The sequence below is a fragment of the Oryx dammah genome, unplaced genomic scaffold (assembly GCF_014754425.2).
Source record: "Oryx dammah isolate SB20612 unplaced genomic scaffold, SCBI_Odam_1.1 HiC_scaffold_2, whole genome shotgun sequence".
NCBI classification, from domain to species: domain Eukaryota; kingdom Metazoa; phylum Chordata; class Mammalia; order Artiodactyla; family Bovidae; genus Oryx; species Oryx dammah.
The window spans coordinates 99,675,002-99,691,385 of record NW_024070186.1 but is presented as its reverse complement, the minus strand read 5'-3'; the positions used below and the strand labels follow the sequence as shown (position 1 = coordinate 99,691,385).

Here is a 16,384-nt window from a genome sequence, read left to right as displayed (position 1 = left end):
AAAAAGAGGAGGGCAAAGAGTTAAATAATATACTTTTTTTCCTGTTGCTGTTGCAGACAACACTTTGTATGTCAATATGCTAAAACTGGTAATTTTCTAATCTAACATGAGTCTCCTATTTCGTTCTGTATTTTTTGATCATTTTTTCATTTGTGATTGAGAAACTGAATTATTGTTCAGTCCAGTCACTGACTTCTAGAGCATGCCTGTGATGTGATGGTAAAACAAGCACTTGACCCCTGTCCTTCATTGTTACACAAACTGAAGGAGGAAAGGAACAGGCTGAGCTGACTCCATCTTGAAAAAGAAGGAAGCTCCATCTTACATTCCCAGTGAACTTTGGAGTATAGGGCTGCTTGCATTTTCAGTGAACTTTGGACTATGTGCCAGGTAGCCATGGAGATAACACACCTACAGCAGAACAGGCCTCACCAACTGATAAACACCAGATTCCATACCAAGATTTCCCATAGTTGGAAAGTATGCAATAATCCTCTCTGTAGCCAATCACCTTTGTAACCTTCATGGCACCCATTGATGTAGGCTAAAATGTATGCCAGCTGACCCTTCTGATTATGAATCATGGCTGTAACCTGATTGTATTTCCCTTTAACATTTTCCAGGCAAGGTTTAAGAAATTTGGGGATGGGGTCTTGAGTACGTACACTTAAGGTATGTAAGGTTTTCACAAAAGTCGGTCAGGGTCCCTGGCTAAAGAGGAAACTCTGCCTCGGACTCCCCGAGTGTAATAAACTGCAGTCCATTACCCATGCTGTCCTTCTGAGTGAGTTTGCTTCCCAGAGAATTTGGCTACAACAAAACAAGAGAATCATTCTGAACTTTTCTCTTTACTGAAGCCAAACTCAGCCTCTGTACTTGGACAAAAAATTGATTTTCAGTGACAGTTTTTGGTGAAGTAGAAAAAATAGCTTTATCGCTTTGTTAGTCAAAAGGAGCCACAGTGGGCTAATGTCCTCAGAATTGTGTGTCCCAGCCTGGAGGGGATAGTGAGAAATTTTATAGTAATGGTTCACAGAGGTTATGACCAGTTTGTGGACCACCTTCTGATTGGTTGGTGGTGAGGTAAGTGGGAGTCAGCATCATTAACCTTCTGGTTCCAACCAGTCTGGGATTTACATGCTTGTGGGCAGCATACCATTAATTTCTCCTACCTGGTAGGGATTTCAGTATCTGCAAAATGGCTCAAAAATATTGTTATGTGTATCCCCTGATGGAGAACCAAGACTCTGACCCAAGGCTGGACTATTGTTCCTCCCTTGTCTCTGCATCCACCCTTCCCTAGTTAGCAACAGTTTGAACCTGCTCATTGGAACTCAGGAAAGGTGATGGAGGCTGAATGAAGCCCATTTCCTGTAATCAAAAACTGGGGGACACAGAACAGCTTTTGTGTCCAGGAACCCCTGGACACAGGGAGGTCCTGCTTGGTTTCATGACCACCGGTTCATGAAGCCATAATTAGGAAATCAATTCATTTCTCTGAGGAACTCACTTCTATTCTTACTGTCAATCCTGCCTCAGCCTAGAAGACACTGATTGTGGGAAAAAAAGCTATCTATATTGCAAACACATACATTCCCAGAGATGTGGACTCATGAATCAACCCACATAGAATCCTAACTGTCTGCCCTTTAGGTCCTTTAGTCTTCACTTACATAAAATTCAGGTCTATCCTCTCTAGTATCTATTTAGCAGAATTGGAAAGTTGAGGGGAGAACCTGGATACAATTTCACTGGAGTTCATATACTGTTTTTTTTTTTTTTCTGATTGGTCTTAATTGTGTGATTCAGTGCAAGTCGTTGCTTATGTAAATCGTTTGATTTATGCAGGCCTTTTAGCACTAAGATTCTCCTGACTGAGTGGTTGTATTTAAGCCCTAGACTACTTCTAATTGTTAACACATCTTTCATTCTTTTGAAGATATCCAATATCTCAGTTCAGGTCATCAGTGCCCCAGGGAAGTTGCCAGGGAGACGACCACCAAGAAAACCCATTGCCAGAGCCAAACCCAAGAAGCAACTCAAGAAGAAAGCTCCCTTTTGGAACATCCAAAACAAAATCATTCTTTTCACAGTATTTTTATTCATCCTGGCAGTCATAGCCTGGATACTGCTGTGGCTCTATATCAGTAAGTTGAAATCCCTTGTACCTTTGGTGTTAGGGCTTGCCCTGAGGGTTCTATTGGCAATGCAGGTCCCATCTGCCCCCGGGTGTTTCTGATAGAATTTTCTTACTTCTTAGACTGAAAGCCATTTTCAAAACTGTTGAGGTTTTAAGGAAGAAGCCAGAATTGTCTTTCCCATTTATTTTACCACCACTGCTTTCTTCTCAGAGGAGCAGAGATACCAGAATGAGAAGACCTGAGGAAAATGCTTGGGAGCTTTTGACTGGTTCAGAAATGTAACACATTTTTAGCTGTGAAAAATGAATGGAATGCTAAGCTGTTTTATTTCCTCATCCACCCACTCAGGCCTGTTGCTAGGCAACCTCATGCTTCCAGCTCCCTGCACTTCAGTTTACTAATGCACCTTTCTCTTCTTTGTTTTTATGTTGTTTATCCAGTTGATTATGTTTTTGTCAATCTTACCGATGCTTTTGGATAGGAGTAATAACTAAGTTCTTCCTTAGAGAGTAGTTACCCAAACAGCTCAGTAACTATAGCATTTATTGATTTATGCTGGACTTCCCACCCTACACATGATTATATTTAATGCAAGATGCTTTCAAGGATATTAAAATTTGATTGGAAAACTAAATTATAGGCAAAGAATTAATGAATATTGTCTTGAGAAGTTCAGGTCAATTATATATAGAAATTGATCACCTATGATTTGTGTGGTACAATGTAAGATATCAGGCACACCAAGATGCATCTCCTACTTTTAAAAAGCTCAGAGATGCATTTTCTACTTTCAAAAAACTCACAGCTCAGTGCTGGAGAGGGAGCGTGGACTGTTTTTTTTTTTTTTTTTCTTAAGCAATTACTTTGCAGTCACAGAAGGGAGGCATCCAACAGCCTGTTCAGGGATCGAGTCTAGATAAGGCTTCATGAACTGGCTTCTGAAAATTCATTTGACACAACCTGGGAGGGCCCACTATGAGCTGGACCCTGTGAAAGGCATGGAACAGAGTGGTAGACAGGAAAGAATCTGTCTTTACAGACTAGTGGAGGCAGTCAAGTCAATGAGCAATTAAGACAAACACAAAAGACACACAGCCCCATCCCAGAGCAAACCAACTTATTTCCCATCAGTTCTCTGCCAGCCCTAAACTGATGTATTTGCATTGCCTAGCACATTCATATAAAGTTTTAGGACATCACTACAATGAGGTAATTTGTTGGTTGTCTGGACATCAGAGAAGGGCATTTCAGAAAGACAGGCTAGTATGAGGAAAGGAAAACAGGTATGAATAAGAGAATTGTTTCACAAACAACAGAGGTTAGTTTTGATACATGAAATTTGAGCATGGAGGGTGGCCTTGAAAAATGTTAAAAAACAAAAATTCAACCAAGTAAATCTAGTGATATAATTGGCTTTATGTACTTGCTCATGAATCACAGCATCCCATCTATTAATAGTCAATAAAATAGTAAATGGTAAATACTAGCAAATAAATCAATAAATACTATTTTATTTAATAGTAAATAAAAACCTTGGAGCTGGTGAACAAAATGGAAGGTTTTATAAGCAGAAGGAGGGTGGGACAAGGAGGCTATTAGCAGAAGAAAAGACAGGATTGTTCTGGGCAGGCCCTCAGATCTTGGGGGAGCAGGGGTCTTTATCATGCGCTTTGCCTCTAGTGTTGATCAGGAATTTTCAAACTGTCTGTTTAAAGGTCACATTCCCCGGAGAGAGTGAAACTGCAATTAAGCCTTTTTCTTTATAACTTTATTTATTTATTATTATTTTTAAATTTGTTTTTTTGGCTATGCTGGGTCTTTGTTTCTTTGTGCAGGCTTTCTCTTGTGCGTGGGGGAAGGGGCTACCCATTGTGATGGTTTCTCATCGCTGCAGAGGCTCTAGGGTGAATGGGCTTTAGTAGTTGTGGTGCATGGGCAGGGCATGTGGCATCTTCCCAGACCAGGGATCAACCCTGTGTCCTCTGCACTGTTGGTCAGATTCCTATCCACTGCACCACAAGAGAAGTTCTGCAATTAAGTCTTAATTTGCAGTCATGGGGGCAAAAGACTCCATTTGGGGCGTGTGATTTTTTTTTTTTTTGGATGCACCTTGAGGCTTGTGGGATTTCATTTCCAGAGTCCAAACTCTGTCCATTAGCAGTGAGAGCATGTAGTCTTAACCACTGGAGCAACAGGAAATTTCCATGTGATTTTTTTTTAAATAGAAATGAGGTGGACAGCTCATCTGGAAGACCATTTGTTGTTGAATGCAAGCTTGTTCAATGCACAGTGAGGCCAAATAAACCATAATATTGGAGGTTGGAGCAGAGAAAGGTTTATTGCAGGGGTCAGCAAGGAGAATGGGTGACTTATGCTCTAAAGCCCCCGATGGTTTGTGGGGAGAAGTTATTACAGGTAAAATCTGGAGTGAGGACTGCTGGGTATACAACTATCCTCTAATTGGTTGGTGAGCTAACAGGGTGGTATTTAAGGATTCCTGTGCTTAGCCTGAAGTTACCATCCTCCATCTGTATGGGTGGTTCCTGCAGAAGAACCAGGATCCTGGACTATAGTTTCTTGATTGTTCCTTTGTTTCTGCATTCCTTTACTTCCCTGATTTTTTATGAATAAGAAAACAGGGAACACAGAAAGGTTTTTGTGCCTAGGAGGGCCCCACAGGGTCCTGCTCAGTTTCAAAAGCAGGGATTGTATGTTGACCTGAGCAGAAGAGTTAGATAAATGTAAGCTGGCTAAACTGAACTCTCTTGCATTGTTTATCCCGAGATTTCATTTAAATTTTAACAATCTGCAACAGAAAAAAAAAAAAAGAAAGAAAGAAACACCTAAGAATGACTTTCTTAGTAAAATCAGAGACAGAAACAAATGTTTTCTCTTGATGAGAGTGAAAGAGGAGAGTGAAAAAGTTGGCTTAAAGCTCAACATTCAGAAAACGAAGATCATGGCATCCGGTCCCATCACTTCATGGCAAATAGATGGGGAAACAGTGGAAACAGTGTCAGACTTTATTTTTTGGGGCTCCAAAATCACTGCAGATGGTGACTGCAGCCATGAAATTAGAAGACACTCCTTGGAAGAAAAGTTATGACCAACCTAGATAGCATATTCAAAAGCAGAGACATTACTTTGCCGACTAAGGTCTGTCTAGTCAAGGCTATGGTTTTTCCAGTGGTCGTGTATGGATGTGAGAGTTGGACTGTGAAGAAGGCTGAGCGCCGAGGAATTGATGTTTTTGAACTGTGGCGTTGGAGAAGACTCTTGAGAGTCCCTTGGACCGCAAGGAGATCCAACCAGTCCATTCTGAAGGAGATCAGCCCTGGGATTTCTTTGGAAGGACTGATGCTAAAGCTGAAGCTCCAGTACTTTGGCCACCTCATGCGAAGAGTTGACTCATTGGAAAAGACTCTGATGCTGGAGGGATTGGGGGCAGGAGGAGAAGGGGACAACCAAGGATGAGATGGCTGGATGGCATCACGGACTTGTTGGATGTGAGTCTGAATGAACTCCAGGAGTTGGTGATGGACAGGGAGGCCTGGCGTGCTGCGATTCATGGGGTCGCAAAGAGTCGGACACGACTGAGCGACTGAACTGAACTGAACTGAATGAGGCAAAGTGGTGTGTCCAAGGTTACATAACTGTTGTTGAACCCAAGTTCATGTGCCCAGCTCACAGTGAAGCCAAGCAAATTGCAATGTCAGAATTTGGAGCAAGAAAGGTTTATTTTATGAGCCAAGCAAGGAGAATGGGCAGCTCATGCTCAAAAGATGCTAACTCCTTGATGGTCTTCAAGGAAGAGTTTTTAAAGGAAAATTTTGTGAATCTGGCCTGAGGGGTGTGTGACTTTCTTCTGATGGTTGGTGGTGAGATAACAGGATGGCATGTCAGAAATCTCAACCTTCTGGTTCAATCTGTTTCAATCTCAGGCTTCTGGTTCAAGCCAGTCTGGAGTCCATGTGTTTGTGCTCAGCCTGAAGTCACCATTCTCCACCTGTTTGGGGGCCTTAGTTCCTATGCTGGGGCTGCTGCTGCTAAGTCACTTCAGTCGTGTCTGACTCTGTGCAACCCCATAGACGGCAGCCCACCAGGCTCCCCCATCCCTGGGATTCTCCAGGCAAGAACAGTGGAGCGGGTTGGCATTTCCTTCTCCAATGCATGAAAGTGAAAACTGAAAGGGAAGTCGCTCAGTCGTGTCCAACTCTTAGCAACCCCATGGATTGCAGCCCACCAGGCTCCTCTGTCCGTGGGATTTTTCCAGGCAAGAGTGCTGGAGTAGGTTGCTACTGCCTTAAGAATGCAAAGATATAGACCAGATTGTGATTATTAGGTAGTAAGAATAGGAAAAAGGAGTCCAGAATGACGGTGGCTAAAAGACAAGGAAGGGAAAAGCCCACGAAAATAGAACAAAGGAAGGTCAGAGGACAGAGTGAGGACCTCAGGTAGAGCAAACAGCACTCCTGGCAAGTCCAGGGGGAGGAGAAAAAACATATAAAAAGAGGAGCCAAAGGGCCAGGGCTCTCTCTCTGTCTCTCTCCTCTTTGTGTCTTTTGGGTCGGCAAGCCTTCATGCCTCGAGGATGTATTTTCCTTTATTTTCTAAATAAAACTGAGCTGTAACACGGAGCTGTGACACTGGCCTGTCCAAGGGCTGTAATGCCGGTCCGTTGCTTCAAATTTTTGTTGTGACAAAACAGAACTGAGGAAATTACACACTCCCCTGACATGATGTATATCCCCTGAGAAGGAACTAGGTCTCTGCTTTATCACTGTACAATTGTTACATAACCATATTTCCTTTATTTCTGCATTCTTTCATTTCTAACTGTTAACAATTTGAATCTACCTTTTGTAACTCAGGGAAGGTCTGGGAGGATGAATCCTTTTTCCTACAAAAAATAAATGGGGAAAACATAAAGGCTTCTGTACCCAGGAGGGTCCCACAGGGTCCTGCTCTGTTTCAGTTCAGTTCAGACCAGTAGGGTCGCTCAGTCGTGTCTGACTTTTTGCGATCCCATGAATCGCAGCATGCCAGGCCTCCCTGTCCATCACCAACTCCCGGAGTTCACTCAGACTCACGTCCATCCAGTCCATGATGCCATCCAGCCATCTCATCCTCGGTCATCCCCTTCACCTCCTGCCCCCAATCCCGCCCAGCATCAGAGTCTTTTCCAATGAGTCATCTCTTCGCATGAGGTGGCCAAAGTACTGGAGCTTCAGCTTTAGCATCATTCCTTCCAAAGAAATCCCAGAGCTGATCTCCTTTAGAATGGACTGGTTGGATCTCCTTGCAGTGCAAGGGACTCTCAAGAGTCTTCTCCAACACCACAGTTCAAAAGCATCAATTCTTTGGCGCTCAGCCTTCTTCACAGTCCAACTCTCACATCCATACATGACCACAGGAAAAACCATAGCCTTGACTAGACAGACCTTAGTCGGCAAAGTAATGTCTCTGTTTTTGAATATGCTATCTAGGTTGGTCATAACTTTTCTTCCAAGGAGTAAGTGTCTTTTAATTTCATGGCTGCAGTCACCATCTGCAGTGATTTTGGAGCCCAAAAAATAAAGTCTGACACTGTTTCCACTGTTTCCCCATCTATTTCCCATGAAGTGATGGGACCAGATGCCACGATCTTCGTTTTCTGAATGTTGAGCTTTAAGCCAACTTTTTCACTCTCCTCTTTCACTTTCATCAAGAAGCTTTTTAGTTCCTCTTCACTTTCTGCCATAAGGGTGGTGTCATCTGCATATCTGAGGTTATTGATATTTCTCCCGGCAATCTTGATTCCAGCTTGTGTTTCTTCCAGTCCAGTGTTTCTCATGATGTACTCTGCATAGAAGTGAAATAAGCAGGGTGACAATATACAGCCTTGACATACTCCTTTTCCTATTTGGAACCAGTCTGTTGTTCCATGTCCAGTTCTAACTGTTGCTTCCTGACCTGCATACAGGTTTCTCAAGAGGCAGGTTAGGTGATCTGGTATTCCCATCTCTTTCAGAATTTTCCACAGTTTATTGTGATCGACACAGTCAAAGGCTTTGGCATAGTCAATAAAGCAGAAATAGATGTTTTTCTGGAACTCTCTTGCTTTTCCCATGATCCAGCAGATGTTGGCAATTTGATCTCTGGTTCCTCTGCCTTTTCTAAAACCAGCCTGAACATCAGGGAGTTCATGGTTCACGTATTGCTGAAGCCTGGCTTGGAGAATTTTGAGCATTACTTTACAAGCATGTGAGATGAGTGCAATTGTGTGGTAGTTTGAGCATTCTTTGGCATTGCCTTTCTTTGGAATTGGAATGAAAACTGACCTTTTCCAGTCCTGTGGCCACTGCTGAGTTTTCCAAATTTGCTGACATATTGAGTGCAGCACTTTCACAGCATCATCTCTCAGGATTTGAAACAGCTCAACTGGAATTCCATCAACTCCACTAGCTTTGTTCGTAGTGATGCTTTCTAAGGCCCACTTGACTTCACATTCCAAGGTGTCTGGCTCTAGATTAGTGATCACATCATCATGATTATCTGGGTCTTGAAGATCTTTTTTGTAGAGTTCTTCCGTGTATTCTTGCCACCTCTTCTTAATATCTTCTGCTTCTGTTAGGTCCATACCATTTCTGTCCTTTATCGAGCCCATCTTTGCATGAAATGTTCCCTTGGTATCTCTCATTTTCTTGAAGAGATCTCTAGTCTTTCCCATTCTGTTCTTTTCCTCTATTTCTTTGCATTGATCGCTGAAGAAGGCTTTCTTATCTCTTCTTGCAATTCTCTGGAACTCTGCATTCGGATGATTATATCTTTCCTTTTCTCCTTTGCTTTTCACCTCTCTTCTTTTCACAGCTATTTGTAAGGCCTCCCCAGACAGCCATTATTCTTTTTTGCATTTCTTTTCCATGGGGATGGTCTTGATCCCTGTCTCCTGTACAATGTCATGAACCTCATTCCATAGTTCATAGGCACTCTATCAGATCTAGGCCCTTAAATCTATTTCTCACTTCCACTGTATAATCATAAGGGATTTGATTTAGTTCATATCTGAATGGTCTAGCGGTTTTCCCTATTTTCTTCAGTTTGAGTCTGAATTTGGCAATAAGGAGTTCATGATCTGAGCCACAGTCAGCTCCTGGTCTTGTTTTTGTTGACTGTATAGACCTTCTCCATCTTTGGCTGCAAAGAATATAATCAATCTGACTTCAGTATTGACCATCTGGTGATGTCCCTGTGTTGAATCTTCTCTTGTGTTGTTGGAAGAGGGTATTTGCTATGATCAGTTCATTTTCTTGGTGAAACTCTATTAGTCTCTGCCCTGCTTCATTCCACATTCCAAGGCCAAATTTGCCTGTTACTCCAGGTGTTTCTTGACTTCCTACTTTTGCGTTCCAGTCCCCTATAATGAAAAGGACATCTTTTTTGGGTGTTAGTTCTAAAAGGTCTTGTAGGTCTTCATAAAACCGTTCACCTTCAGCTTCTTCAGCATTACTGGTTGGGGCATAGACTTGGATAAGTGTGATATTGAATGGTTTGCCTTGGAGACGAACAGAGATCATTCTGTCGTTTTTGAGATTGCATTCAAGTACTGCATTTTGGACTCTTTTGTTGACCATGATGGCTACTCCATTTCTTCTGAGGGATTCCTGCCCACAGTAGTAGATATAATGGTCATCCGAGTTAAATTCACCTATTCCAGTCCATTTTAGTTCACTGATTCCTAGAATGTTGACGTTCTCCCTTGCCATCTCTTGTTTGACCACTTCCAATTTGCCTTGATTCATGGACCTGACATTCCAGGTTCCTATGCAATATTGCTCTTTATAGCATCAGATCTTGCTTCTATCACCAGTCACATCCACAACTGGGTATTGTTTTTGCTTTGGCTCCATCCCTTCATTCTTTCTGGAGTTATTTCTCCACTGATCTCCAGTAGCATATTGGGCACCTACTGACCTGGGGAGTTCCTCTTTCAGTATCCTATCATTTTGCCTTTTCATACTGCTCATGGGGTTCTCAAGGCAAGAATAATGAAGTGGCTTGCCATTCCCTTCTCCAGTGGACCACATTCTGTCAGACCTCTCCACCATGACCTGCCCATCTTGGGCTGCCCCGCAGGCATAGCTTGGTTTCAGTTCCCTCTTTTCTTTGAGGTGAACAGTTGTAGGACAAGAAAAAGAAGAGAGTTTAGGACAGAAAGATTAGTCCTAAACTTGGCAGAGGAATTCGCATTTTGGAGGCTCAACTTCATAACTTGAAAGAACAAATTTAGGACAGGAGCTCAGGCCTCTGGCCCCTCCCCAACCCTCCACAGCCTCACTACATGGCTATCGTGACCCTGAATGGATCACACAGGGAGGTAGCTCCCCAGTCTTCATACAGGTTGCACCTTCTTTTTTTTTTTCTTTTAGTATTTGTTCCACTGTGTCTGGTCTCAGTTGTGGCATGCATGGAGATCTTTGTTGCATCATTCAAGACCTTCCATTTTGGTACACAGACTCTCTAGTAGTGGTGTGCTGGCTCAGTAGTTGTGGCACATGGGCATGTGGAATTCTAGTTCCCTGACCAGGGATTGAACCTGTGTCCCCTGCATTGCAAGGCAGATTCTTAACCACTGGACCACCAAGGAAATCCTGGTAGCACCTTCTTTTAATTCAGCCATCACTTATTTAACATTTCCAGGTGCTGGGCATTGTACTAAGAGAGACTATTCTGTTTTCCTCTCCCCTTCCTTCCCACCAACATTGATTGAGCTTGAAATTTAAGTCAGGCACTCCCTAGCCTATGTTAAGGGCTGAGGAACAAAAAAATTTACTGTTCATTTAGAAAGGCAAAAATGCAGACAGAAGTTCTGATACCATGGGACATGTGTCTCAGGAAAGAAATATACTGTGGCCATGAGTGCCTGGGGGTGATGCCTCATAGCAATAAAACCTTGTAACAAAAAGGAAAGTCTGAAAAGAGAGTCCTCATCTCCCTAGGCTATTCTCAGGGACCTGAAGGCATCTCAAATATGGCAATATCTTTGTCTGTCTTGGCAGCAGTTTCTGGCTCAAATAATATCCAGTCCCGTGGTCCTCCTTGGACAGAATTTTTGAGCAGGAGTTATCTGACACTGGACTGAGGACCATACTTTGTGAATAAGCTCTCCATGCATTTCTCAGAGCTAAAGATCAGCCCAGCACCCAGGGCAACATCCACAAAAGTCAGAAAGGGGATGAGAGACTTGGGGCTCAGTGGAGGTCAGCTGGGGGAGTCCTTCCCTCTTCACCCACTTGTTCTCATGATACTCCAGAGCTTGGCAGTGTACATTTCTTACCTTCTTAACCTGCCACAGATGCCAGACATGTGAACATTGTCTATGCTCTATGTTTTTGGCCCCTTAGTGACTCTGAAAGTGAAAGTTGCTCAGTCCTGTTGGGCTCTTTGCGACCCCAAGGACTAAACAGTCTATGTAATTTTCCAAGCCAGAATACTGGAGGGGGTAGCTTTTCCCTTCTCCAGGGGGTCTTCCCAACCCAAGGGTCGAACCCAGGTCTCCTGCATTGCAGGTGGATTCTTTACCAGCTGAGCCACAAGGGAAGCCCAAGAATACTGGAGTGGGTAGCCTATCCGTTCTCCAGTGAATCTTCCCAACCCAGGAATTGAACCAGGGTCTCCTGTATTGCAAGCAGACTCTACCAACTGAGCTATCAAAAGTCCTTATTTAGTGACTCTAGGACAGGTGCTTACAGAAGAGATGTTGTAAACTACATTTAGAGCTTCTCAGACTACAACCAGTAAAATACAAAACTGTCTAAAATAAAAGCATTTTAGAACGGTGATACAGACATAGATCATGCCTTACCACCACACAGATGGGAAAGCATCCTGACCACCTTTCCTCCTGTCTCACAGGTAAGACAGAAAGCAGAGATGCTTTTTACTTTGCTGGGATGTTTCGCATCACCAACATTGAGTTTCTTCCCGAATACCGACAGAAGGAGTCCGGGGAATTTCTGTCAGTGGCGCAGACTGTGCAACAAGTGGTGAGGTGATGGTGGGAGCTGGGAGAGGCTGGAAAGGTGAGGTCAGTAGGGGAGGGATGGGGGCTGAAGGAAGAACTCAGGAAAACATGGGCTTTAGCTCATCATGGTTGTAAGATAAAATTGCTATTTTATAAAATTATTTCTTTTTTTTTCCACTGAAAATAAAAAGAAATGACTTCCTGAGCTTCAGTTTTTCTTATCTATAAAATAAAGTAATTGGATCAGATGAACTTTAAAATGCCTTCTAGTACAGAAATTACATGCATGCTGATTAATTCTGTGATCCATACACATTTATTTAAAAACTGATACACTATCATCTCTTCACTTAAAAAAACCCACTTTTCCTATTATAGAACTAATTCGTATTTATTGTAAACATTTATAAAATTTAGAAAAAGTATTAAAAAAATAAAATCTCTTTTAATGCAATCTCCAGAGATAGAGCCTCTTTTGATTTTGGACCACACAGACATAGGATATAGCACAGAACTGGAGTATTAGTAGATATTCAATTTTACAATCTGACTTTTTCTTCTTAATATTGCATGTTTCTATGCGAGTACATAGTCTTTGGAAAAAAAACACATAAATTTTGATAGCTTTGAAGTTGGCAAGTCCCTTTTTATTAGATATTTAAGTTGTTTTCAATTTTTGCTGTTACAGACAATGTTATAACAAAACCACCAGGTAAGCTGTGTATCTCTGATTACTTCCTTAGCTGAGTTCCTAGAAGTATAACTGGTCAAACAGAAAAATATCTATCATGGCCTTTCCTAAACATCAATTATCTTTCCAATTAGCCCAAAGAGGGAGACATTCTTTTTAAATCTCCTTAACATGTTTTCCAATCCCAGGCAGTATTCCTCCATCCCCATCCAAAATCATTCCTCTCTACTGCTGGAGTGATCCTTCAACAATAACATTTCTCCTTTGGCATAAGGATAACATACTGATTCTGAAGAATGGCAGGCAAGCACTTTTCTAGGTCTGTCCCCTGATCATCCCAGTCTCATTTTTCACCACTTTCTCTCACAGAAACTTTGTGAAATAAGGCAATCTTTGCTTGGTATGAATAATCGTTGCACATTATGAATAATTGTTGCACGTTATGAATAATCGTTGCACTTACATGTCTGGTGGCTCTGATTTCTCGTGTTACTCACTTTGGACCTAAACCTTTCTGTCCAAGCTCTAGGGAATGAAATTCCACCCGTCATTCATGACCCATCCAAAAAACTTTCTCAAAGCAACCCTCCCTGGCCTCCTGCAGACTCAATGCTTGCTTTGTGTAGACCCTGTTTGTATAGTTAGTACTGTGCTCAACCCATTTAATTATAACTATTTATCATCCCACCCAAAGAAGTAGGCATTTTTATCACCTCTTTATAGAATAAAAAAGAGAGAAGGCAGCAGGGGAAAGGAAGCTCAGTAGGCTAACATGTTCTGTGCTGCATAGTGAATTTAAACTCCATGGATTATATTTTTCCATGATGCTGTATTATTTCTAAGGTTTTGGGAGTTTTGTGTTTTTCTCATGGGCCATTTGTTATTCAGTCATGTCTGACTCTTTGCAACCCCATGGACATGCTGCACTCCAGGCTTCCCTATCGATCACCATCTCCCGGAGCTTGTTCAGACTCATGTCCATTGACTGGGTCATACCATCCAATCATTTTGTCCTCTGTTGTCCCCTTCTCCTCCTGCCTTCAACCTTTCCCAGCATCAGGGTCTTTTCTAATGAATTGGCTCTTCACATCAGCTGGCCAAAGTATTGGAGCTTCAGCTTCAGCATCAGTCCCACCAATGAATATTCAGGATTGATTTCCTTCAGTATTGACTGGTTTGATCTTGCAGTCCTAGGGACTCTCAAGAGTCTTCTCCAACACCACAGTTCAAAAACATCAATTCTTCAGCACTCAGCTTTCTTTATGGTCCAACTCTCACATCCATACATGACTACTGGAAAAACCATAACATTGACTAGCTAGTCAATGGATGGACCTTTGTTGGCAAAGTAATGTCTCTGCTTTTTAATATGCTGTCTAGGTTGGTCATAGCTTTTCTTCCAAGGAACAAGTATCTTTTAATTTCATGGCTGCAGTCACCATCTGAAGTGATTTTGGAGCCCAAGAAAATAAAGTCCATTACTGTTTCCATTGTTTCCCCATCCACTTGCCATGAAGTAATGGGATCAGATGCTATGATTTTAGTTTTCTGAATGTTGAGTTTTAAGCCAATTTTTCCACTCTCCTCTTTAACCTTCATCAAGAGGCTCTGGTAGGTTAGGTAGGTGATTTTCCTACTATGTAGCTACTATATAAGAATGCTCAAGCTACCACACAATTGCACTCACCTCACACGCTAGTAAAGTAATGCTCAAAATTCTCCGAGCCAGGCTTCAGCAGTATGTTAACCATCAACTTCTAGATGTTCAAGCTGGTTTTAGAAAAGGCAGAGGAACCAGAGATCAAATTGCCAACAGCCACTGGATCATGGAAAAAGCAAGAGAGTTCCAGAAAAACATCTATTTCTGCTTTATTGACTATGCCAAAGCCTTTGACTGTGTGGATCACAATAAACTGTGGAAAATTCTGAAAGAGATGGGAATACCAGACCACCCGACTGACCTCTTGAGAAACCTATATGCAGGCCAGGAAGCAACGGTTAGAACTGGACGTGGAACAACAGACTGGTTCCAAAGAGGAAGAGGAGTACACCAAGGCTGTATATTGTCACCCTGCTTATTTAACTTATATGCAGAGTACATCATGAGAAACGCTGGGCTGGAAGAAGCACAAGCTGGAATCAAGATTGCCGGGAGAAATATCAATAACCTCAGATATGCAGATGACACCACCCTTATGGCAGAAAGTGAAGAGGCACTAAAAAGCCTCTTGATGAAAGTGAAAGAGGAGAGTGAAAAAATTGGCTTAAAGCTCAACATTCAGAAAACGAAGATCGTGGCATCCGGTCCCATCACTTCACAGGAGATAGATGGGGAAACAGTGGAAACAGTATCAGACTTTAATTTTTTGGGCTCCAAAATCACTGCAGATGGTGATTGCAGCCATGAAACTAAAAGACACTTACTTCTTAGAAGAAAATTTATGACCAACCTAGATAGCTTATTGAAAAGCAGAGATATTACTTTGCCAACAAAGGTCTATCTAGTCAAGGCTATGGTTTTTCCAGTGGTCATGTGTGGATGTGAGAGTTGGATTGTGAAGAAAGCTGAGTGCCGAAGAATTGATGGTTTTTTTTTTTTTTCATGTTAAACAATAAGGACTCTTTAATACTTCACAGAGAAACAAAGGCCTGCTAAATTACTAAATAGTTTACATTTCGACACTGCTTCCTTAAATTACTAGGCTGATAGATGCATGCAAAGAAATGAAGAGAAACCAGATTCATTGCGACTTTGAAGCTAAAATTTCAAGAATCAGTATAGGCAAATACAGTAAAGCAAAAATGATGGCAAACATGTAAGTGACATGAAGATTTAGAGAACATGTGACTGGATATAGAACATTTTTTTTTGACCACAGAAGTTAAATAAACTATTCAAGATTTACTAGAGAAACACTATAAATTATTACTCAAGAAGTTACAATTCTATTACAACATCATGATTTATCAAAGCACAGCATTCTGTACAACAAAGGGCCTTAACAGTTGTCTATTCTCAGCCAAACTTCTCTATAAGTTAGTTTCCCTTAATAAAAAACATGTTATACTTTAAATTAGTAATTTAACTGATGAGGAAGTTACCATAATACCAATTTAACATTGAACAAATCTAACCACCTATTGGACATTAATGTAAAATCCTGACACAGAATTTGATTTAAAATTTCTCAAAATAAATTCATTAAAACAGGTTCCCTGTGAAAATATGTAAGAATGAATGCTAGCATAATAGCAGGTGCAGTCTTTACATTTTATTAACCGTAAAAGATACTTTTCTAAAGAGTGTAATAGAGACATTAACTGTGCAAAAGCTGATGAGATTTACAGTCTTAAATACAAGCACCAACACAGAAAGGATATTGTGTCAGTTCAGTTCAGTTCAGTTCAGTTGCTCAGTCGTGTCCAACTCTTTGCGACCCCATAAATTGCAGCACACCAGGCCTCCCTGTCCATCACCAACTCCCAGAGTTCACCCAAACTCATGTCCATTGAGTCGGTGATGCCATCCAGCCATCTCATCCTCTGTTG

General features: G+C 41.7%; 1 protein-coding gene and 1 long non-coding RNA gene across 3 annotated transcripts in view; one reads left to right on the top strand and one right to left on the bottom strand.

The window, feature by feature from the left end:
- Nucleotides 1–2,243: 2,243 nt before the first annotated feature.
- Nucleotides 2,244–16,267, bottom strand: LOC120851822. The gene is made up of 3 exons (XR_005718418.1): nt 15,789–16,267; nt 13,407–13,409; nt 2,244–2,255 (listed from the first exon to the last, which is right to left on the bottom strand). It is a non-coding gene; the product is annotated as an uncharacterized LOC120851822 (long non-coding RNA).
- Nucleotides 12,059–16,384, top strand: part of TMPRSS7 (transmembrane serine protease 7) — a 44,637-nt gene continuing 40,311 nt past the window's right edge. The window contains exon 1 of one of the 2 annotated variants that reach the window (XM_040224370.1): nt 12,059–12,166. In XM_040224370.1, coding sequence (XP_040080304.1) covers nt 12,074–12,166 — 93 coding nt within the window. In that variant the 5' untranslated portion in view covers nt 12,059–12,073. The remainder of the gene's footprint in view (nt 12,167–16,384) is intronic. The other variant, XM_040224378.1, reaches the window with a different exon arrangement.